This window comes from Topomyia yanbarensis, chromosome 3 (assembly GCF_030247195.1).
Source record: "Topomyia yanbarensis strain Yona2022 chromosome 3, ASM3024719v1, whole genome shotgun sequence".
Lineage (NCBI taxonomy): Eukaryota > Metazoa > Arthropoda > Insecta > Diptera > Culicidae > Topomyia > Topomyia yanbarensis.
The window spans coordinates 106444973-106469940 of NC_080672.1; the positions used below are offsets into that span (position 1 = coordinate 106444973).

General features: G+C 41.0%; 1 protein-coding gene across 16 annotated transcripts in view; it reads left to right on the top strand.

Annotated features, from left to right (window-relative positions):
- The window catches only part of LOC131693459 (MAP/microtubule affinity-regulating kinase 3-like), a 211107-nt gene extending 202114 nt beyond the window's left edge, over positions 1-8993 (top strand). For all 16 annotated transcript variants that reach the window (XM_058981277.1, XM_058981275.1, XM_058981276.1 and 13 more), the window contains one exon: positions 4916-8993. In XM_058981277.1, the coding sequence (XP_058837260.1) occupies positions 4916-4974 (59 nt within the window). In that variant the 3' untranslated portion in view covers positions 4975-8993. The remainder of the gene's footprint in view (positions 1-4915) is intronic.
- The last annotated feature ends 15975 nt before the right edge of the window (positions 8994-24968 follow it).

The window sequence follows — 24968 nt, forward strand, 5'->3', positions numbered from 1 at the left end:
ATGTGTTTACAAAAGACATACATTTCCAGTGGTGAATCAGATTTAAAATATATTAGGTAACAGCTGAGAAATGACCGGTCAAAGCAGTCGTTCCCATTTTTTGGACTCCCTTGGTAGTCCGCGTATCTTTTTACCCCCTTGGTATTCCGAGTGTTAAAATGGCATACGATAAAATATGAAAATCATAAAATGCAGACTACTACTTATCTGCAACAAAATAAGAGCTGAAAAATAGTTGCATAACCAAAGTGAGTAACTGCACCGTTGACAAAAATGGGTAAAAAGGGCCGCGAACGACAAAAGCTGATCACCACCGAAGCGAACAGTTGGGCAGGTTACACACTGATGGAATCAGTACAAATCGTCCTATTTCCAACAGACAAATGTGTGTATTAAGTTGGTGATGGTCGTAGCAGATTAGTGACCGAATCTGTACGACGAAGATGAAGTTCGAATCTTAGGATTTTACTAAACCATCAGCGGCAAAGACCAAAGGAATGGGGTATGTTATTTTACACGGAGAAATATTCTAAAGAACACTTAGAGAAACTTGGATATTCACGTTCTCGTATCATACAATCTCAACAACCTTCGAAGGACCAAATTGTGATGGTAAAATTAGTGGAAGATTGTGCATCATCACCGGTTCCAAACATTAGACAAAACAGGTAACTGAATCATGCAAGAATTCAACAAACGAAGAATGACACGTTGGAGATAACCAGAATGCAAATTATGTAGAGAATGTGATTACTGTTGCCTTTCTGAAAGTCAAAAGTGTCTAACTAAATTGAAGCAGTAATACACAAGGTGATCGGATTCAACTGAAAACAAGTATCGGGATTAGTTAAATGGGTTCAAGAAACATCATATATTTGATTGCAGAATTATGGCGGACCGCTCCTTAATACTGTCGACGGAGTATGTCTAGGTCTACAAACTACGCTCATTTGCTTCCGACAAGAACGACCGAGGATGATATTCAAGCAACGTTCCGTTAATTATCAACAAGGGGACTGATTATCAAGATATGTATTCCAACAACGCGTACGATTCCGTGAAACAAAACAAATCACGGTAGATGGTATTTTTTGTGTATTTCCAAAACTGGACTGTGATGATGTACTGTACGTTCACACTGCAAATTAATTTCAGGATTATCTGACCCATAACTACAATCGCGCATGGTCTGCAAAGAAATAAATATCCATTTTCAAAGAGATTCACTAACCAGAGAAAAGGCAAGGCCCGTAATACTTCGACCATGGCTAAAAGTTTTAAGTCTCTTCAGTCAACATCGGCCTTCGGCACGAAGAGATACCTCAACGCAGGGACGCCTCTTGTCGTTAGTCGCCTCTTACGACATGGTAGTAGGTACCCAGTGAGTCTACTCTTTGCTCAAATACTTCGAGAGATTTCAGCTCGCTTCAGTCTGATTTTTAATCTCAGTGTAAAAAAAACAAGCCAGTCAAAACGTTGCACACTGCCACCGGAGGAATTTTTCATTTTGATTCGATTGTTTCGGATATAGTGGACGCGTAGCTCTTTGAATCAAAGGGCATACTAATGAGGTAGAGTACAACGATAAATCTAACGCACTGGGCCGCGCTGGTAGGCATTCGTGTCATTTCCACTGTATTCATACTGAAATTGTCGCGAATATCATGCAGTAAGATAGATCGGTTATCAGCATGAAGACAACCCCATGACATGCCGTGGGAGTTGAAATCTTCTCGAACCAGTTGAGGTGCGATGTATATGGAAAGAATATCAATAAATCTTTACCTATAATTCGGATTTAACAAGCGACTACTTCAATACCTAGTATCGAGCAAAGACCGATTGAAATAGTAGCACGTTTTGATCACCAAAACGCTCCCCAATTTTATTTTCGGCTATGGCGAATAATGCTAAAATTGAGGAAGATCTACGTCGGAAGTAAACCTAGAAAAATAATATAACTGAAATATAGAGACACTTGAAGTTTTGGATGTCCCATGTGGACTTTCCGAGACCAGGAACCAATGTCTTGATCCTCTCCGCATGTTCCACACCGTGACTTATTTCTACAATGGGTTCTTCAGTTCATGCCCCGGGTTACAAAAAAACGAACAAGTAGACGGGGCCCGTTCAAAATAACAAATTTTTGAAGAACAAATCCGGCGATAGACTCGAAATGAGGCTGGTGGAAAATAAGTTTTCTAATACTCCTCGATTTTTACTGAACACAATTGCTTGCATACCAGAATTTACACTGACTGAAGCACAGGGATCTGGAAGGAGCCACCCCCTATTTCGCAATCAAGGCCCTTCTTGGAGACAACACCATCAATCTCTACTTCCCGGACGGGTACGCAGACAAAATACTTTTTCGTACACGGTCGAGTGTTGTTTAGTTAGGTCACGCGATTTATCGATGACGTGAAATGGCTTGTCTTTGGTTCGGAAGTAGACCATTATTATTATTATATTAGATATAATGTGTATTATATCTAATATTTAGATATTGTATTAGATATAATGTGTATCAAAAATGAGACTTATACTACGTTCACACTGCGAGTTAAAACGTGTTTTAACGCTATCTTGATGAAATTTTTCTTGTTGCTAATTATTGTAACATGTTTTTACTCTGTAGTGTGAACATAGTCTTATTGGTATTATTTTTGCCATCGGAGAAATAGTCAAATCGGAGTGGATGTCGGTCGCCGGAGACACCCATCCACTCACGCTCAGCTAGCTTCAAAGCACAGTCAGAAAAAAGCCGACTCGGAGTAGTGCTGGGGTATTTCAGTCGTAGTTAAATTGATTTTTTTTTCTATCACGAACGTCAACAGCAAGGTAGCGACTGCACAAAACATTAACAGTCCATCCCGTCATGTACGGAAAGCAAGATATATAGTTTGGATCCACGTATCCGATCCGAGAGTCCGGATCCAGACTCTTGGTTCCGGACTCTCGGATGGGCCTGGTTCAAGTCCTGACCTAGTAAGAGGGGAAAGGGGATGTGCTAGATCCAGGGACTGGTCCATTATCGGGTATGTGTCCAGATTCGGAAACTAGTCCAGATCCGGAAACTGATCCAGATCCGGAAGGTCCAAATTTGGCAACTGGTCCAGATCGGGAGCTGTGTCGGATCCGGAAACTAGGCCGGATCCGAAAACTACCTAAAATTTTTCTTTCACTATCCAAGTTACCCTATAAAAAATCGTGATTCCGCCTATTTCTGCCAAAAATGAAGCAGGTTCCGGCCTGAATTTGGGTAGAAATCCGCCAGAACTCCGGCTGGTTACTAATACTATTATAGAAATCGACCGAATTATCCTACATCGTCATTCCACCGGTTACTACCTTTGCGGTAATATGAGTTTAATACCGCAATTTGCAATTGCGTGGTCTGTTACTAAAAAGTCAATAGAATCTTACCCAAAAGTAATAGAAACATGCCCGTTGGATTTTGGGTGAGTATTCAACAAACACATTTTCGCGGAGTCGTCCGACAAACAGCCCTGTTAACAAAGACTGTTTCCAAATAACCACCAGATCGTGTGTATTTTGTTTTTCTCCTCACAGTAGATTAAAATTACGTAGTATAAAAATACGGTGAGCAATTAAACACGATTAGATTAAAAATAATCATTCGAAAACAATGTTTTTTTTATTAAAATTTTACCTTGCAACTTATGTTTATAAAAATATGCCATATCGTCGCTGTTGTGCTATCTTATGACAAACGCCATTTTGGGGTAAACTGAGTTAGATATGCAACATTACTAATCTAAAAATTCTCTACAAAACGGCGTTTTCAGAATTTTGAAATTTTGCTTGGTTACTGAGTTATAGTGAAAAAAGTGATGAGAAATTGTCAGTTTTTTGCTTCAAATCACTGTATCTTGGGATTCGCTTAAGTAATGTAGAAGTTTTAGATGTTTTTATATGTAAAAATATCTGAGGAACACAATGGCATAATCATTTTTAAAATAAAAATACATGTATTGCGAGAAATATGCAGTTTTACTTTTAAATTGGCAATATTTCATGTTTGGCAACACTGTAATTAAAAATTACTATTTTTTCTAGATTGCTTGCTCAATTTCCTTCAAAATGCATCTCATCGATTGTTTCTAGGCCGAATAAAGCCGAAGATATTAATAAAAGTTAATAATTGATGCTTTTTTTCTATGGAAAATTTTCCATGCACAATTATGACACGCCATACAAATTTTGCCATCAATACACACCTACGACACGTGTGAGTGCGACTTTTGTTTACATTTATAGTGAAAACTCGCAACATAGTCAACCGAACTTCATGTTATTTGAGAGTTTAATACAGAATAGATTGAAGCATTAATTGTCTTCTTTGAATTGTTTTTACCATTTATAAGTTTCAAGATATTCAATCTCAAACTTTAAAAATCGTTTTTCTCGAAATGTGCTAAATGGCGCTTGTCATAAGATAGCACAACAGCGACGATATTTCAAAATTTGTAGGACCTACAAAGTTTGTATCTTCAGAAGATATACTTATAATTACCCAACCCACTACTTCGTTGTACAAACCATCTTTCTATCTAGTTCCATTAAATTAACAGCGCCGCCCTAGCGACTGAATTTCGAACTAATATGGAACGATCAAATAAAGCGCTAGATGCTGTGCAACAACTTTGCCAAAGAAATCATTACTATATCGAAAGATATGGAAAAAGGCATACGAATTGTGCGTTACTCCCTTTTGGACGCCAGGTAATTCGATTCTATAAAAAAAATTGTTAACTTCGAAATGTGGAAGTTTTTCCCGTTTCCATTAAGAAAGGAAAAATGTGGGTTAGCACCTCTTGGACGCCAGTCATTCATATATTGAAACCTGTGAGCTATATTGTTTTTTGAAGTGCAACTTTCTATTCCTCCACAGGCACCAGCATCGGCTTCAAGAACATTGCCTCGAAGATCGCGTACGATCTACGCCTGTGACTCGATACAAAATCGGAAGAGTACCAACCGGTCGGCAGCGATGCCCCGGATGGTAGTGATAGGGACGATGGAGATGACAGCGGTGGAGGCGGCGACCCAGGATACGGTGGCACTGGCAACAACGGCAACAACTACTACACCAACAAGAACAACAGTAACAACAACGGTAGCAGCGGACATGGTGGTGACTCGACAGTATCAGGTGGTAATGGAGGTAATGAAACGGAACCCGGTGTTGACGATGGCCATCGGAAAGTTTCGCTCGGTATCGAAACCGTGACTAACACTGCCAGCTTGGTAACCGGTTATGGCGTTGATTTCAGTACTACGAATGCTAGTACTTTTACACAAACGACAAAAGCGACAAGGACGGTCCTATCGAACGACACGTACGGCCCGCGTGTAATCCACTATCAACCGGATATGTGGGAATGCAGCTCGAAGACAGGGGAAAAGGGCACCACCACTACAGGTGCGGCGGAAGGGGGTGAGATAGTGGGATATAACAACATATTCGCATCGTTGCTAAGAACTACTACACTTTAAGGTGGTAACCAATGTTTGCATGTAATAGAGTGTTGTTCATGTTATTGTGCGAAAAAAAAGATTAAGCTCGTTGAAGGTACATAAATCTTATTGAGGTGGAATCCAGTTTTTTATACCAGTTGTTCAAGATTGTAGACACATTACACATAATAAACGTAAACATTTAAAAATTCGAACTAAAAACAAACCCGTTACAGATAGTATTCTCGTTAAAGACTAACACAAATATTTAAAGCTACTGATCAAGTATTCTAAAGGTCAAACAAAATTGAACAGTGTGTTGGAATGATTAAAAATTTACTCTTCGATTGAGCAGTAGGCGAAGGACTAGGATTTTTCTTAAAGTACTGTCAGCGCGACCGATTTTTTGACTTTAGTCAATCTTCTTTGGCTTTGAATTCCCGTGAAGTCAAAGGGCTGCTTCTTCCGTCGTTTAAAACAACATTTTACTGGAACTAGCCATGTAGAAGAGCTGTATTTAGTGGTCTTCTATGATTTTAAGCCGGTGTAATTCTAGTAAGCAACTAGATTTCTGAAGAATTTTTACTATCAATAACACATAAAAGACTATAAAGGCTGCTGCTCAAAACACACAAAATGTTACGAAAACATATAGTAAAACGGTAGTTGCACAGTACACAGTTTCAATGTTACATACTTTATACTAATTGACTGCAAGGAATAAAAGCATTAACAGAAATTGCCTTTCAACAACAGCAAACGAACAAAAACTACCACTACCGTCTACAATTGTTTCCACTTGGCTGACCATCTCCTCGCTGGCGAGTCAAAAAGTGAAGAAAATCTGCATGAAATACGTTCCCATTTCTACACACACAAAAAAACATACGACTGATATTATCCGAAGGTTTAAAAGTACTACAGATTGCAAACTGTAACTGCAGGAAAACCACTTCATAGTTCAGCGCAACGGCGGTATGTTTAGTGCCGGAATGATTATTTTCCCCTTTTGTCACGAGAAGTTAGGCCGAATTCACACGTTTTTATCATCTAACACCCCGCTGTTTAGCCAAAGTAAAACAAAAACACAACGTAGTTAGTGCCGCTAGATGTCATCTTTGCGTCATCGTTTTCCCATCTCCAGGAAATAGGGAAGAACAGTTAGTGTCCGTAGCAACTAGAGTAAGGTTAGATTTTTTTTTCTTCTAGTGTGACCGAAAAGGTGTGAATGATGGCTGTTTGAGAATGTGTGCTGTGATAGTGCGAAAGGATGATAAGAGTTCCTGTTCCGGGGGACGTACAGTTTATGAGCTATTAATATATACAACAGAACATAAAAACAGAGATCATTTCTTCAGACTAGAGTAGCTATGAAAATGATAGTTTGTAATAGTTTCCCTTCTCATTCAGTGTAAATTTTTTCTCATCCGCCCATCACGTGCTCATGTACCGCTGGGAGAACGTGGCTTAGCGTAGAAAGTGTGCTATCAACGACAGAAAGGAAATTGAAACCACGATATTTGGCAGCAGAACGGATCTGAATCAATTTCTGATGATATAACGGTTTTGAGAAATAATGTAGTTCTAAGTTCACATGACACTTTATTCCGTATGGTTGAAGGTAGGTTGGACCATTTTATTATCTGTGCTCATTTTCGTAGATTGCCAAACTCTGTTGTTTGGTGGAGTTCAGTATGTCCCAGCCAGTTTTGACACGAATAAGCATTTAGGGAATTTTTTACCTTCGTTTATCAAATTAGAGCAAGAGTTTGTAGAAAAAAGTATAGAAAAGCGATTCCGGTAGCCAATCAAACACTTCAAACTGTCCGGGCATACCGCAAAAAAGTGCTTTGTAGTTGGTTAAAATTCCACACCATCCCAGTACCTGCAGTAGAAGACAAAGGGTTAGGTCGTCGAGAAACTTTACGTTTTCTCATAAAACCCTATTCCACGCATTCTTATATTTTTTCTTCAAACCCTTCCTCTACTTTGAATTGAATCTTTAAATCAACCTTCCATATCTTCCAGTCCTTGCTAATTGAATGACGTTAGAACACATACAAAAGGAAAAATTACACATAGACAGTAAAAAGAAAAAAAGTTAATGCATTTAACGATAAATTTTGCTCAGGTTTCAACTGGATAAACATGTTTCATCTGGTTTAGTAGTTTTGTGTTATTTGAAACAGGTTTCGTCCCTTAAACTCCAATCAACTTTCGAATGAGGTTCTTATACCGAAATGAGGAGCTGCTTGTTGATGTGATCTTTTTCCATTCGTGGTGATGTTTTCAAATGTTCTTCATCAGCCAAATATCTCCAATTGCAATGTTCCGTTTCTATAAACACTAGATAATTGATAGTACTACACAATATACATTTTAGAATACCAAAAGAAGCCACGTTTTCTTTCAGCAGTATATAGCATCATAAAACTCTTATATTTTGCTTATTGAACATCATCTGCAATCCACGTAACTAACACACAATCAGAAGTCATCTTCCAAATATTCTTTTTTTGTTCTACAGTCCTATTCCGAAGTTGCGTTAGTTGTATGGATTACATCTGAAGGTTAATTTCTGTTTATTAAAATATCATCATTAGGAAAAATAATTCAAATAACGTTTACATAAAAAACCAGTCATCAGTCATCAACGGCAAGTCACTCATTAGCTCACACACACAAAGAAGAGTAAGAATGTATGTAAATCTCATTAATCGTTAGGATGATAAAAATCAAAACTAAGGGCAAAAAGTTTGATTTGTGAGAAAATTATACAATTTATGAATTAAAAAATCTGGAAAAAAATGAAGAAAAGTCTGTATTCGAAGGAACAGCTGCTAAAAGCTTACTATTTATTTTTTAAAGTAATAACTAAAGTGAAACACAAATCAGATCTGTACATTGAGCGAACGTTGTTGAAAACAGTAGAAACAAAAAGCACTTATCGTAACGCTATGCAACAAGTATAATTAACAAATAACGTGGGAAAATTAAATAACTAACTAATATCTCCCCTGAACGTAAAACACAAAGTGATAAAACATCCCCCGTACGATGAGAAAAAATCATGAAACTTATGCATAAAACAAGCGAAAATAGAATATTACATAATTATTATTGAAAACAAAAAAATATATATAAAAAACTAGTTATTGTTAGACTACAAAAGGACAACCATTTAAACGTAGAAAAGTTCACGAACGTATAGACACAGCCCCTGCAAGCCAATAAGTATACATTTTCCGCATCCCCTCACATACACAACTATTCAGACAGAGTAATTGAAATAGACGTGTTCGTGTGTAAACAGATGGTTCCCCAGTTAGAGCTCCAAATATTACGAAGTCTTTCGTCAGTTTACTTACGAAGATCTTCGATTGAAAACACAATACATGGTCGATTTTTTTATTTGTAAGCAGGCAATAAGCATTTTGACAGATTCATACATGTAATTAGGGTTAATTCGGAACGATCCGTTACTCACCAAGCACAGATTTTACCTTATTTTTTTTTTTTAAAAAAAAGGAATATTTTTCTCCTTCTAATGATGCGTAATCGACGGGTAACTGTAATCCGAAATTTCTCTTCTACATGTGACTGTCAAAATGACAATTTTCCATTTCCAAAAAAGCGTGAAATTTCACCTCAAATACCCTTCGCTATAAACAGAACTATTTTCCCATGTCACAGTTGGATTAACCACCGTCTCACTCTGAATGAAGCAACTAAACCCACAATAAAACTACAAACCATTCTGTTCTCTGATAAATGAACGACCATAAGCAAGTCTTATTTGTATATAGTCAAACACTAAAGAGGGGGAGACTTGCTTGAAATATGGAGAAATTTGAAATGAAAAGCAAATTCTTAGGTGTAATACGTTTTAAGTGTGAACCAACCCTTCTTTCAGTTTTAAGTAACTATGTAATGGCGGCAGATTTGAATAAGAAAAATTACAAAACAATGAGAGAAAGAAGAAAATACCATTCATCAGCTTTTAGAGGAACATGCTTCTGTCCAGTTAGGTTTAACGTTTTGCAATACCTCTCTGTTTGGTTTTTGCCTAAATTCATTGCACTTTTATGACGAATTCACTCCCCTTCCTAGTTACTAAGCCGGAAGGCCCAGATGGCGAGAATGCAATTATTAATTTCAATTCACTCATGTAACCTGATTTTTGCCGTGTTTTTGTTGCCTTTTAAATTCACCCAGCTTGAGCCAACGAAGGAAAAAAGTATTTTTATAGCTACCTACCAAGCTTTGTTCTTAGGCAGTGCAATTTGCGTGGCGAACGCAAAAAAAATACAAATCGCGTTTGCCCGTGAAACCGAAGCAAACAATTACTAGCGAAGACGAAAATCGAACTACAGAAAAAAGAGCGGTAAAACATTGTGGTGATGGCTAATCCTTTTTTATGATTATAATGATTATGATTTTCTTTTTCTCAAATCGTAAATAAAGTGAAAAATGTTTCAAGTAAAAAAAAGAGAAGTGTTTGATTATGTCGATTGGGGAGCTTAAAAGAAACCCAAATCAAAACCGGATGAGTTCTAGATCATCTTGACTCGTTGAAACGACCGGAGCAGCTCTACAGAAGGGCTGTACAATACCGAGCAGGAAATATTTGTGAGCTGCACATGGTTGGTAAATTGTGATTCAATTAGCTTACAGGCGTTGTCGTTACAGGCTACTAGCAGGCCATTACTTTCATTTCCGATGGTTGGAAAGTAGCATACACAACGACCAAATTTCGAAACACCCGACCGAAGCTTTCTCGTGAATGGTTACCGCTGATTTCATGCAGTGAACCGTTAATCTTGAACAGAAAAATTGTGATTTTAGTCAAATATTTTTGTTCAACCTTGTCTTCAACTCATTTCGGGAGACTGCCTATCAACGCCGGGAGGGGAGACGATTATATCCGAAAATATCCCTTGTCGCTGTCATACCAATCAGAAGCATTGAAACCACATTCGTACAGTGACTCTCAGACCGTGTAGACGTTTTTGCCTTTCTCCTATAGAAAGGTTATGCAATCACTCTGAACATTGATGGCGTAATCCCAGGCCGGAGGACGGTCTGTCATATACCATTCGACTCAGTTTGTCGAATTAGGAAAATGTCTGTATATGTGTGAGTATGTATGTTTTTTTTCTATAGTAAGGTTAAAAAATCTTCAAAAGCCTGGCCTGTAGTGTATTGGCGCTGTGTGGGACTCACGTTCGTGCCTAACCACTAAAAACATTCCTTACTTTTTACGCCCTTCTTCTCCACGGAACTACGTCATCGTATTACTTCGTGGGGGGGGGATTCGTTGCGCTTTCGTCACACCTCTTTTTGCTGCTCTATCTCGGAGCCTCGCTTGGTTTATGGAGTGGCACGACCTATGAGCTTTGATTAACTTCTCGATTCCTCTCCTGCTTCTTGTCTCCATCCATTACGTCGCCGTTTATTTCTTGTCCCTGTGGTGAGCCGTTTAGGTGCTGATTCCCTGAGTCATTCAGCTCCCGGCCTTCTCACAATCCGCTTGGATAGTGCTCAACGGTGAACTCATCCTACTCCGACCGATAGTTCCCCGACGTTGGACGGAGGAGTATGTATGTATGTGTATGTATGCATGTATGTGACCAAAAATATGCACATCGGTTACTCGGAGATGGCTGAATCGATTTCATCAAACTTAGTCTCAAATGAAAGGTACAACGTTCCCATAGGCTGCTATTGAATTTCATTAAATTCCGAATTTCGGTTCCGGAGTTACGGGTATAAGAGTGCGGACACACAGCAAATTCACATTTTTGCCTTTCTCCTATAGAAAGGTTGTGCAATCACTCTGAACATCGTCAGCGCAATCCGCAATTTTTTTGACTTACATAGGTTTTCTGTGTTTTAACAGGGGCGTAGTTAGGGGGATATGGTGAGGAGCATCCCCTACATCACTCACCACCCTTCCTCAAACCGCCCTTCCCTTATCATGTACTCCTCTACCCGAATAAAATTTTCTAGTTCTTTCAGAATAAATTTTTCTAGTGGGTCTGAAAAACCAGTAAAAGAAATTGGTTTGAAATGATTTTGAGTTGAGAAACTAATTTATTCTTAACAAGTTGAAAATTTTTAACCGGGTCCAAACCCCCGAACCTTCCTCCTGGATCCGCCGCTGGTTTCAAGTGTTTCAGCGTCGACACATAACAACTCAAGTTCGTAGCTGTCGATTCATTGTACGTATGTGTAAATCGCACTGAATACGTAAGACATTTCCACCATTATATTATACATAACCAGCCATGGAATCGTAGTTTGGATAAATAACAAAGGCACAATTGTACCACCAGGTGGATTAAAACGGGTTTTTTCATTCTGTGTAGTGTAGCGCAGTAAAGCAAAACTTGCTAATCCGCTTTCAAGGTTGTACCTCTTCGAGGTTTTGGATTTTTTTGTATGTGTGCGTTAACAATTGTACGAAAAGCAGTAGCAGTGTGTTTCATATTGTAAGCTACTTGGATACCGTTATAAATAAAATATAAGTACCGCTATTATATTAAGTTTTCTTTCCTGGTCTTCCTACTAAAGTGCACACGGCCAACAAGCCCGTGCAAGAATGAATTTCTCTGAGAATGGCTCGTCTCAAGGCGAGATGCATATCGAAATAAAATCTACTCTCCGGTATATCCATGCTCGGCCACCGGGCCTTACGTGATCTTCTACCAGGTCAAAGACAAAAAAGTGTTTGAATTTATTGCAGATTTCTCGAGTTCTGACGGATCGATATTCGGCCGTGACAAGAAAATTCCCTTTACGAAGAAGTACAGAGTATATGTACTAACAAATCGGGTTGAAGTCTGCGGGGTTGTCTCCGATTTGAGTTTCAATTGCGAGAATCTGCGAACACATGGTGTTGGCTGTTTTAAAGATCTCATGCTCCAGCCAGTGCAAATACTGGAGTGCAAACGTTTGCATTCAGCATTAGTCGCAGTTGACAGAAAGAGGACATATGTTAACTCAGGCGCCTATCGGGTGGCCTTCGCAGGTCTGCTCTACCCAACTACCTCCCTTTTGATAAGGTTTGCCAGGGGCCATGAACTGTACTAATTGCACACGATTGGGTCACAGGGCTGTTGAAAAGTGTCTCCAAAGTGGAGAAAATCCACTTGATCCCCCGACATGTCCCGTGTACAAACAGCACGAGGAAAAACTGAAGCGTTCCCTTCAGGGATGCTCCAAGCTCCAGGTATCTCTTCATGTGTCTCTTTAAAGTCCTCTAAAAATAACTACACGAAAAATCACTGGTGCGAAACCGAAGCAAGACCTGGTCTCAGAAACCTGAGCTCAGAAAAGGTGTTCCCAGAACTTTCCGGGACATCAAAAACCGCAAGTGTTCCCATGTCTCAGTCAGAGAAAAAAAACCAGCGCTGGATTAATAATAATATGACATTGCGGATCGCAATTTTACAGCTTTAAATATGTCTGACCCTTTTAAAAGCATCCTGATAAACTTTCTCCCGCAGTGAAATTCTTGCTGCAGTTGACTGCAAAATGGCCCCTCCTTTCCGTGATTGTATCCTTCGATGGCTAATTCATCGAACGAGGTCTTGCTGCAGTTGACTGCAAAATGGCCCCTCCTTTCCGTGATTGTATCCTTCGATGGCTAATTCATCGAACGAGGTCACGGATCTTATCACTGTTCTACAGTAGAATTGCAGGAACATTATCCTGAAAATCGATTCTTTTAAAATTTTGCTAAATATCATGCATTACGCGAAACATGGTTTACTTCGGAAATAGATCTCAACTTTCACTTATTTTTCGCTTGGATCGAGACGACTCTTACGGAGGAGTACTTTTGGGGATCAAAAACTGCTATTATTTTAATCGAATCGTCCTGCTCTCGACACTAGGCATTGAAGTTGTTGCTTGCCAAACTACAATTAAAGATAAAAACTTTTGCATTGCTTCCACCTACATTCCCATTAATGCCTCAGTTGGGTACCGACTTGCGATATTGCGGAACTCCTCTCCGCACCATGGCTAGTTTTAGGTGACTATAACTCCCACGGAACGGCATGGGGTTGCCTTCATGATGATAATCTATAAATCTCACTCCATGAGCTTTGCGATAACTTCATTGTGACCATTTTGACCCCCCAGCGCATTCAGACGCCTTAAACTTGTCCCGCTGCTCGACGTGACACGTGGTTAGATTGCATGTGGAAGGTAATTCCTGATCTCCACGGTAGCGACCATCTACCAATCGTAATTACTATTGCTAACGGTTCAGGACCATCGAATACAATCAATGTTTCGCACGACCTCACACGAAATATTGATTGGAAGAGCTAGGCGATAGCCGGTACAAACGAGTCCACACAAGAAAAGTACGCGTTCCTGGCTGGCTTGATTTTTGACACCGCGATTCAAGCTGAGATTAAACGCGAACTCTCGCGGATGGCCTGCCAACCCATGGTGGGACAAAGAGTGCTCAGACGTATACACGGAGAAGGCCGCCGCGTATAAGACCTTTCGGGAAGACATAGCCTGCTAGTTATCGACAGTACGCGAAATTAGACACACGAATGAAGAGTTTGATGAAAGCTAAGAAACGGAGTTAGTCGCGCCAGTTCGTTGACGGACTAACGAGAGAAACTTCGATGAGCAATCCTTGGGGCAAGGCCCGGCGTACGCGAAACCGAAACAGTACTAACGAGAGCGTGAAATATTCAAACCGAATTCCGCCCAGAACATAATATCCATCGTACCGCGTCCCCTCACGATAGCGCGAACGAAACGATGGTGCAGCTTTCATAAACTCTCATGATATGTAGCAATAAAACCCCAGGGCCAGACAGAATCAAATTCAACTTGTTGAAGAATCTGCCAGGCTATGCCAGGAGGCGCTGGTTGAATTTATTTAAGAAGTTTTTGGAAGGTAACATTGTTCCACACGATTGGAGGAAAGTAAGAGCCATCGCCATCCAAAAACCATGAAAACCAGCCTCCGATCACAACTCGTATAGACCGATTGAAATGCCCTCCTGTATTCGGAAACTGTTCGAGAAAATGATCCTGTTTCGCCTCGACAACTGGGTCGAAGCGAGTGGCTTACTGTTAGATACACAATTTGGTTTCCGCAAAGGTAAAGGGGCGAATTATTGTCTTGCGTTGCTTTCAACAGAAATTTCAAAATAGAGGGACGGGCATAGCGTAGTTGGCAACTCGATTGCCTTGTACGCAGCTCACCAACCCCGCACATAGGGTTAGAGATTTTGCCAAAGAGATTTCTCTAAGGTTAAAACCTCTATAATATAAAAAAGAAGTTATTATAGCCGGTTCCGACAGCATAAAGTACAAAGTTAGTTTACGCTCGTCCGGACATGTCGCAGACTCAGGTGGTTCGCATTTCCAATGCCAAAAGATCATGACTCCTGCGGTAGCAGACAAAGGGTTAAGTCGCCGGGAAACTCTAAGATTGCTCATATGACCCTATTCCTCGCTTTTCTAAACCTTTTTCCTTCAACTGCTTGCTCTCCCTTGATGACTCTTAATATTGAAAAATATACTTCACCTTCCAAGGCAGCTTGCCGATGACGGTGTATAACACCGTGTATTCTATTACAGGTCCTAAAGCTATAAATTTGCAAGATACCTTGGACAATTTGTCTGCTTAGGCCCTCCAGCTGAGTATCGAGTTCTCCACGGAGAAAACTAAGCTGGTCGTATTTTTACGGAAGCGTGCACTAGCGCAACTACAGCTTCAATTAATGGGTCAAACTATTGCTCAGGGTTCAACATTCAAATATTTCGGGGTTTGGTTCGACTCTAAAGGTATCTGGGGATGTCACATTATGTATCTGAAACAGAAGTGCCAACAAAGGATCAACTTTCTCCGTACAATAACCGGAGATATGGTGGGGTGCCCACCCAGGAGACCTAATCAGGCTGTATCAAACAGCGATACTATCAGTGATGGAGTACGGGTGTTTCTGCTTTCGCTCCGTTGCGAGCATACATTTCATCAAACTAGAGAGAATCCAGTATCGCTGTTTGCGAATTGCCTTGGGTTGCATGCACTCGACCCATACGATGAGTTTAGAAGTGCAGGCGACCGTCCTTCCGCTAAAAAATCGTTGTTGGGACCTCTCATATCGATTGCTCATTCGATGCGATATTTTGAACCCATTGCACAGTGGGGCAGGAACGATAATTGGCAGGACCCTCTAGCGCTTTGGGAGTTTTTTAGTGGCTATGTTCGGCAAAGTATCTTGGTTTTATCTGTGCCTTATTTTGAAGATGTAAATTAGTTTAGATTTTCACCACATAGATAGCGCTGCGATGTCCTAGAGGTTTGGTGTCTTCTGCAAAGTTTTGGAACGTTCAAAACAACGATAATTTGTTGAAGATAGTTAAGCTCTATATCTTCAAGTAACAAAGTTATAGCGATTATTATAAAATTCCACTGAAATTCACGTTTTTATGTAATATTTGCTTCATTTTCATTAAATTTATCACTCACAATATTACAATTCTATGTTACTTGAAGATATAGAGCTTAACTGCCTTCGACAACTTTTTGAACATTCTACAACTTTGCAGAAGACACAAAACCTCCAAAACGAAATTTACATCTTCAAAATAAGCCGCAGATAAAACCAAGATACTTTGCTGAACATAGCAACTAAAAAAATGCACTCCCGCGCTATAGGTTTTGCCTTGCTAGTTCTCGTTCCTGCCCCACTGTGCATAGGAAATTACAAATTGCGAAAGGCTTGTCGAGCTTAATTCTTAGACCCGATTCATGTGCTTCGATTACATGGTACAGAACATCAATTGGTCGGTGTTAGGTCAGACCGGACTAAGTGGCAATGAATTGATTTCGAGAAAAATGTGTTTAAAGTTTGAATCGCAGCATCCTTCACATTATAATTGGAAAATAATTTTTGCCATAATTCTTGTTTATTGTTTCATATTTCAAATCTGATAAAAGTGGAATGTAGCTGAAGAAATTCTTTATCCAGTGCTATCATTAACTCATTTTTTGATATTTTGCGATTTGGTCCGGTCTGACTTAACACCGACCAATTCATCTTCGTATAACGTTAACCGTGCTCATCTCTCAGATACTTCTGATCCAACTGTATTATTCGACACATCCATGAAGGAAGAGATTTGTGGAATCCCGGATCACATTCGCCCACAAGTGGTCCCAAATATTTTCTATAATAAATACCATCAAGTCGACTGCAGTAAAATGTTCTACACTGACGAATCAATTCTTGACAGGTCGGCTTCGATATCTTCAACGAAAATCTTGCTGCCTCATTCAAACTCAATGATCCTGCTTCAATTTACGACGAAGAATTAGCTGCCATTCAGTATACTCTCGGGATCATTGACACCCTGCCCGCAGACCATTACTTCATCGTTTCGGACAGTCTCAGCTTCATTGAGGTCATCCGTGCGGCGAAGCCTGGAAAGCACTCACCGTATTTTCTGGGGAAAATGCGGGAATATCTGAGTGCTTTATCTGAAAAATCTTACCAGATTACCTTGATTTAGGTTTCGTCACATTGCTCTATTGCGGACAATGAGAAGACGGACTCTTTAGCCAAAGTGGGCGCATTAGAAGGCGACACTTACGAAACACCAATTTGCTCCAATGAATTTTTCAGTATCTCTCGTCAGAGGACGCTCGATAGTTGGCAAACTTCTTGGAGCAATGGGCATCTGGGACGGTGGCTACATTCCATTATCCCGAAGGTATCAACGAATGCTTGGTTTAAGGGCTTGGATGTGAACCGGGACTTTATTCGTACGATGTCAAGGCTCACGTCCAACCATTACACCTTTGATGCGCATCTCCGTCGTATAGGGTTTGCTGACAATAACCGTTGTGTTTGTGAGAACGGCTATCACGACATCGAGCATATTGTTTGGCTGTGTGCAGAGTACTGTGTTGCCAGGTCCCAACTAATAGATTCCCTTTGGGCCCGAGGTAGATCACCCTACGTGCCAGTCCGGGACGTTCTGGCAAGCCATGACCACCCCTACATTTTTCTTATCTATATCTTTTTGAAAGCTATTGATGGCCAAACCCAATACATTTTCCTCTTTTTCATTCACAGTAGAACCCCGTCAACCTCTCCCTGTATCTACAATATGGCATTGCTTCACGAGTCTACGATGCATACTTTTCATCCATTCAAAATATCATGACATACCTCACAAGAACATCCTGACAGCATCGGAGTGCCAATAATTATCCGAAATATCAACCCTCCCCTGCTACAAAATTAATTGCGAATTATAATATAAAGAATGCGGCGATTAAAACTTTAAAATCGTTTTTATCGAATTCAATCCAACGTCACTTAGTCCGGTCTGACTTAACACCGACCAATTAATCCGCCATTCCAGGTGCATACATGAGCCCTTCGTCTTCTTCAAACCATTGGCTCTACGGGATTCGCTGTTGTTAGTTAGCAATGATCGCTGCTCTTGCGACGCTGCTTAAACGTTGTTCAGCCTACTTGATTCGGTAGTTTATTTGTTCATATTTGATATTTCAACCGACTTAAATAGTCTTATTGAAAACTTAATGTGAATTTACACCATACAAAATTTAGCAACATTTTTTTTTTTTTTTTTTTTTTTTTTTATTTCAATTATAGAGGTTTTAACCTTAAGGTCATTCGCCTCTTCGGGTTAGAAAAATCTCTTAGGAAAAATTTCTAACCCTATGTGCGGGGTCGGGACTCGAACCCAGGTGCACTGCGTACAAGGCAATCGATTTACCAATACGCTACGCCCACTCCCTTAGCAACATTTACAATCAAAACGATACAAAAACAAAAATTGAAAACCAAAAAATGTCACGAATATTCAAAATTACATAGCTTGTTTAAAATCTATTATTAGATTTTAAACAAAAAAGAATGTCTTAATCGGCAGCCACGATTCGGTGCGACAGAGGAGAATCCATTCGTACACTTGGGTTCCATGGTCCATCATTGCGAAATTCCCTAAATTCTCTACATCGCACTCCACGAGGCCATGTGCTCTTGCTTCGCTTTTTTTCAAGCTTGCGTTCAATTCCACCTTGAACGAGACGTAGTTTAGCGTTGTGACGTCCTGCCAACTCGAAACAAGCTTTTTGACTTTTGGAGAATCATTTACATTTAAGCAGTCTAATACAAGAGCTTAAATTTTTTGTTCACTGACGTCGTTTTTAATGTTTGTCAAAAAAAGTGTAAAACTATGTTTCATCGTTTTATCGTGAGATACTGTTTCCGAACTGGATTGAATTTTTGTAGAACATAGGCGAGGAATTTCGTTAACACTTTCGTTGCTTTCCGAAGATAGGCGATTCACTAGATTAACCACGGTAGTATTCAGTGACGCGACACTCTGCTTCAAGCATTCTATATCACTTTCATGCTGCTTTTCTCGCAATTTATGGGCTAACTCAACTGAGTTAACGGAATTGCGGAATCTTACGTCTTCCAATAGATCGCAGCAATTGTCGCACATCCATATAACGTTTGACCCACTACAGGCAGATACTTCTTCTTTCGTTAGACTGGTGCAGAGTTTGTGAAAGTAACGAATGCCAGCACAGAATCTTTCGCAAACAGCTGGGTCTGATCTCCAATTGCTTTTTTGCATTTTCCATACGGTTTATTTGCTAGGTGGTTCATGAAGCTGTTCGAAGCTGTTTGGACGAAGATTACCACATCGATGAAGTGCTACTTTATTTGCGCTGTTTACATTCCTTGAGCTTGAGCTTGTGCGACCACCCTTGGCTACTACTCCGGTATCGATCTGGACTAGCTGATGTTGCACAGGGAATCAGTAGATAATTATGCATGGGATTAGCGAAACATCTTTCAATGTGCAACTCCTGGTAATCCTAAAGTGTTTATTGATCAATATTGGCGGCGGCCAGGCCAGAACGTAGATCGCGGAAGGAAAGGGAAGGAATTGTTAGTCCGATACTCGTTTTTGCTAGAGGCCGTATATACTACTGCGCAATCCACAAGTATCACGGGAGGAGGATATTTGTTAGTAAGTATAGAAGTTGGATTCTACTTCTTCTTTACCGACGCCAGAGAGGTGGACTCCACTATCTGGAATAGATATCGATCCGTCAACTCATGGACCGGGGACCAACGGCTTTTACTTCCCTTCCGAAGGAAGACGTGACCACAGATTCTTTCACCTCAGAAAAATCTCAACAACCTCGGCTGGAATTGAACCCAGGCCAACTGGAATGAGCGGCGGTCACGCTTACCACTCAACCACCGGCGCCGTCTTTATTTACGCTGTTTACATTCCTCCAGAAAAACGTCTTGACTGCAATATTATGCAGCTCCATCTAGACTCTATAGAATGTATTTCTTCTCAGGCAAATACAAACGATGCGATGATAGTGCTTGGTGATTTCAACCAACCAGGACTTATGCGGGGTAGCCTCTGAGCGTGGATACGCTTACCATAACCCGTCATCCAACCACAAATCTTGTTTTTTGGACCTCTTCTTCGTAAATGGGATTGCTCTGCCTGAGTGTTCTGTGAGTGAAGCTTCTAATGTGATCGTTCCTATCATCCCGCTTTAGAAATAACAATTTCTACCAGTAGCACCGTGCAATACGAAAAAGCCTTAGTTGCGGATCGTCGTAATTTTCGCAAAACAGATCTAGCTGCATTGCGCCGCTCCCTGTTGTTGATCGACTGGAGTGTATTAGGTATCAGGTATCAGAATATATTGCCTCAAATGGCACGTTCCCCGTATGTAGTCGGGGATTTGTGCCTTGCCGTGCCTTTTCATCATTACCTGAGCGGAAGGAAAGGAGAAGGAGCAGGGAGGAAGTACAATTGAAAGGGTGGGAAAAATGACAACACAAACATAAAACCAAACAGCAGGTAAGTTAAACTCACAAGTATTTTAAATCGCCTGCGAGTAAGCCTAAAGCTCTTTACCACATTGGATAAGAAACTTTAGTATGTCTCTGAGTTTCAGTCGTCCAGACATGATATCTTCTATGTAAGGACGGCCGAAAACTCGAAATCGCAATTGCGCTGCTGCTGGACAGTTGCATATCAGATGATATGAGGTTCCGTAGTCGGATTCACAAAGATCACATGAAAAGGACTCAGCGCGCTGAATAGTTGCCATGTGATAATTGAGTTTGCAGTGGCCGGTTAAAGCCCTGGTCAGCATGCCGCAGTGGAGCTTCGAAAAATGTAGGAGATTTTTCGAAGCCACTGGGCACGGTTGTTCTAGAAATACCTTTGTTTGGCGACACGTTTGTAGATTACTCCAATAATTGCGGTTCTCAGACGAAGCCCAGGACCGTATTTTTTCCCTTATCCAACTTGTCGAAATTAGCAGGGCGGGCTCAGGACCAACGAAGTCAATCGCTGAACCTGCCCTGGCTAATTCATCAGCCCATTCATTTCCAGTAATACCGCAATGTCCGGGCACCCAGACAAGGTAGATAGTGTTGACAATGCTTAGTTCTTCGATTTGGGTTTGGCACGCGATCACTAGCTTGGACCGGGATTTGTCTGAGCTAAGGGCCTTGATTGCAGCCTGACTATCGGAGCAGATGTTTATAACTCAGTTGAAGGGCCGATTGCACCCCGCACATAATCGCAAAGATTTCTGCTTGGAATACAGTACAGTATCTACCTAGTGAGTGAGATTGTTCCAATCTCATTTCACGACAGTAGACACCAGCACCAGCACGTCCCTCCATCAGAGAACCGTTAGTGTAACAGACCACTTGCGTTTGTTGTTGTCTTTCCATAAAGCCAGACAACCACTCCTCTCGAGAGGGAATCTTCACATGGAATGTCCTGTAAGGAAAACTACAAGTGAGTGTAATATCGCTGGGAGCGCGAATAGCTTCACCCCATGTAACCATTTGTGACCACAATCGTGTATGACTGGTAGCAAGATCAACATGATTACTGTTCCAAAGCCCAGTAACCTGCAGCCTGTAAGCACATGTTAGTGCTTTTTGTTTAAGGTGTATGTGTAATGGCTTGATGTTTAGCAGGGCCTCAAGGGCAGCAGTTGGAGTAGTCGTGAAAGCACCGGTCAACGCCATGAGCACCATTCTTTGCAGATGGTTTAGCTTCAACTGGACCATCACCACCTCTCCCTTCTGCCACCACACAAGGCACCCGTATGACAGTATTGGACGTACAATTGTCGTGTAAATCCAATAGATGTATTTAGGTTTGAGACACCAGGCCTTTCCAAAAGTTCATCTGCATTGTCCAAAGGCCATGCACGCTTTCTTGACTCTGAACTCAATGTGAGCTGACCAGTTCAATGTGGAATCCAATATAACTCCAACGTACTTGACTTGATCCGCACACAGCAGCTCAGAGTCAAAGAACTGTAAGGAACGAACCCCGGTTGTTATTCGCTTCTTCGTGAAAAGAACCATTGAGGTTTTGTTTGGATTAACTGTTAATTTAACGTGTTGACACCACTGTTCGACAGCTCTTAATGCTTGTTGCATTAAGTCGAAGATTGTTCCGATGCTCAGTCCAGTAATTAAAAGCTCATTGAGCTTTTTCAACAAGCCGTCGGCAACCAGGTTCCATAGCAAAGGCTTTCGATTTTGAGAGAATTTTATTTAATCTGCTTGCCTCGTTAAGACTGGACATATTTGTGCATAGGTTTCTCCAACCAGCCCGCTCAGCAGATCTAAGGGTGCTTACAGAGTGGCGGCGAGAAGCTGAGCTGGGGCTGGTACTGACATTAGAGTGCGAGAAACCTGCTTGCAGCATATTAAATGGAGCCTGTCAGAGTGAAAGCGGGCAGTCGGCGCCGATCCGCTCGGCTTTCACTCTGACATCATCCCTTTGGTTTGCAGCAAGCAGGTTTCTCGCATCTCGCATTCTAATGTCAGCATCAGCGCCAGCTCAGCTTCTCGCCGCCACTCTGTAAGCACCCTAAGACATTTTTTATGCGTTTTGCGAGCTGACGCCGATTCCAAGCTGTTCTCATATCATTTTTCTTCTTATTAAGATCAGCCCTCCACCACGGGGTTCCCCTAAAAGTTCTTACAGTACGCAGAGGACAAGCCTCCTCGTAGGATGTTACTATGAATGTGTTTGTTGTAATTACAGCTAGATCGTCGATTTGTTCTATTGTTAGGAGATAACCGTGGAATTTTGTAGCTAGGTTCTCCGTGTATAGATCTCAGTTTGTAGATTTTGGGTTGCGATATGTCGCTATGTTTAAGGTGACATTCAGATGATCGAAAAAAATGAATTTATGGTCAGATAGAGAAGGTTCGGTTTCATTTAGAACCTGCCAGTTGCTTAGCTGGGAATGGGATTGCTCTGCCTGAGTGTTCTGTGAGTGAAGCTTCTAATGTGATCGTTCCTTTGGATAACTATCATCCCGCTTTAGAAATAACAATTTCTACCAGTAGCACCGTGCAATACGAAGAAGCCTTAGTTGCGGATCGTCGTAATTTTCGCAAAACTGATCTAGCTGCATTGCGCCGCTCCCTGTTGTTGATCGACTGGAGTGTACTACTTGGTCATGTGGATGTAGAAGCTGCACTTGACCTTTACAACCGACTACTGCTGTGTTGAAATATCCGTGCCTAAATGCCAACCTCCTAGAAAGCCTCCATGGTCTAACGCCATGCTTCGGAATCTAAAACGTACTCGTGCCAAAGCTCTTCGATCGTACACTAATCGACGATGTCCTTTTGTCAAGCGCTTCTTTGTAATAACCAGTAATGAGTATCGTAGTTACAATAAACTGCTGTACAAACGATATGTGAACCGCATTCAACACAACTTACGAAGAAATCCGAAAGGCTTTTGGTCTTTCGTTAACACGAAAAGAAAAGAAACTGGCCTCCAATCTAAGATGGTTTACAATGACGAAATAGCAACTACGACTGCGGAAAAATGCCCACTATTTGCCAGTTACTTCTCGGGTGTTTTCACGACCGATGTGCCATCTGTTATCGAGCTCGAAAATGCGGTTCGTGATGTTCCTGTTGACGCTGTGGACATGGATGTATTCACAATTTCAGAACAATCGGTTCTCTCTGCAATTTGGAAAACTAAATCGTCGTTTGCTCCAGGACTAAGTGCTATACCCTCTGCTACACTGAAAAAATGTTCCGATATTTTAGCGATCCTACTGGCACACCTTTTCAATATGTCGCTTCAACAGCAAAAATTTCCTAATGAATTGAAGTGTTCGGTGATTTTCCCGGTGTTCTAAAAAGGTGACCAGTGCAATATCGAAAACTACCGTGGTACAACTTCATTGCGAGTCGAGTCGAAGGTTTTCGAATCGCTCATCAACGAGGCGCTGTTTTCAGCTTGCCGGCATTACATTAGCACTTGTTAGCACGGCTTTTCGCCGGTAGATCGGTTGAGACGAACCTAGTCTCTTTCACGTCCTTCTGCACAGAACAAATGTCCAAACAACTGCAGGTGGACACGATCTACACTGATCTTAAGGCTGCGTTTGACACTATTAACCATGAAATACTGTTAACGAAACTTGCTAAACTTGGATGCACTGCCCGATTCTGCCGTTGGCTGCGATCATACCTTATTCACCGTGAAGTCGTTGTCCAAATTGGTGACAATGTATCTGAATCCTTTTCCAACCATTCCGGAGTTCCTCAAGGTAGTACGCTTGGTCCGTTACTGTTTACACTGTTCGTGAATGATCTGGTTTTCATCTTGATGCGTGGAGGAAAACTGTTCTTTGCTGACGACTTGAAAATATTTCTAGTTATAAATAAAGAAGCCGATTGCTACAGTATTTCGTTGATACCTTCTACAGTTGGTGTAAAAGAAACATGATGGTTCTTAGTGTTGCTAAATTCTTGTTATCAGCTTTCATCGAACGAGGAACATGTTCACTTTCAACTACAACATCGCTGGAACTCAGCTGCAACGCGTTGACCATGTAAAAGATTTGGGCGTCATCCTAGATGAAAGGCTAACGTACCGTTGTCGATTATAAGAACTACACACCTTAAAAGACCGTAGGCACGCCTCGCAAGCCACCTTCGTATCTAAGCTTCTTCTGGCTGAATATGATATTCCCGATCTCCTATCGCAAATTAACCTGTACGCACCAACCCGTGTCCTTCGTCCTCGAACACTGCTACAGACTGAAATGCGCAACACTAACTACGCTGCCAATAGCCCGATATTAGCAATGGTGCGTCGCTTCAACGATTTTACCGACATCTTCGACTTCGTCGTTAGTTCTGCACAGTTTCGGAACCGTTTGTTGTCACTTTAGGTTAATTATGTATGGTTTAGTCATAGTTATAGTTCATTAAGACTCAGTGTCAGTTGGACTGAAATTGTTTAAATACAAATACAAATGACGACGTTTTATTACTTTGGTATTTTACAGCACAAAGAGATGAAGCAATGGTAAATGCCGCAGTCGGATTTCGGCGGCGAGAGATGAAATGGATTAACTT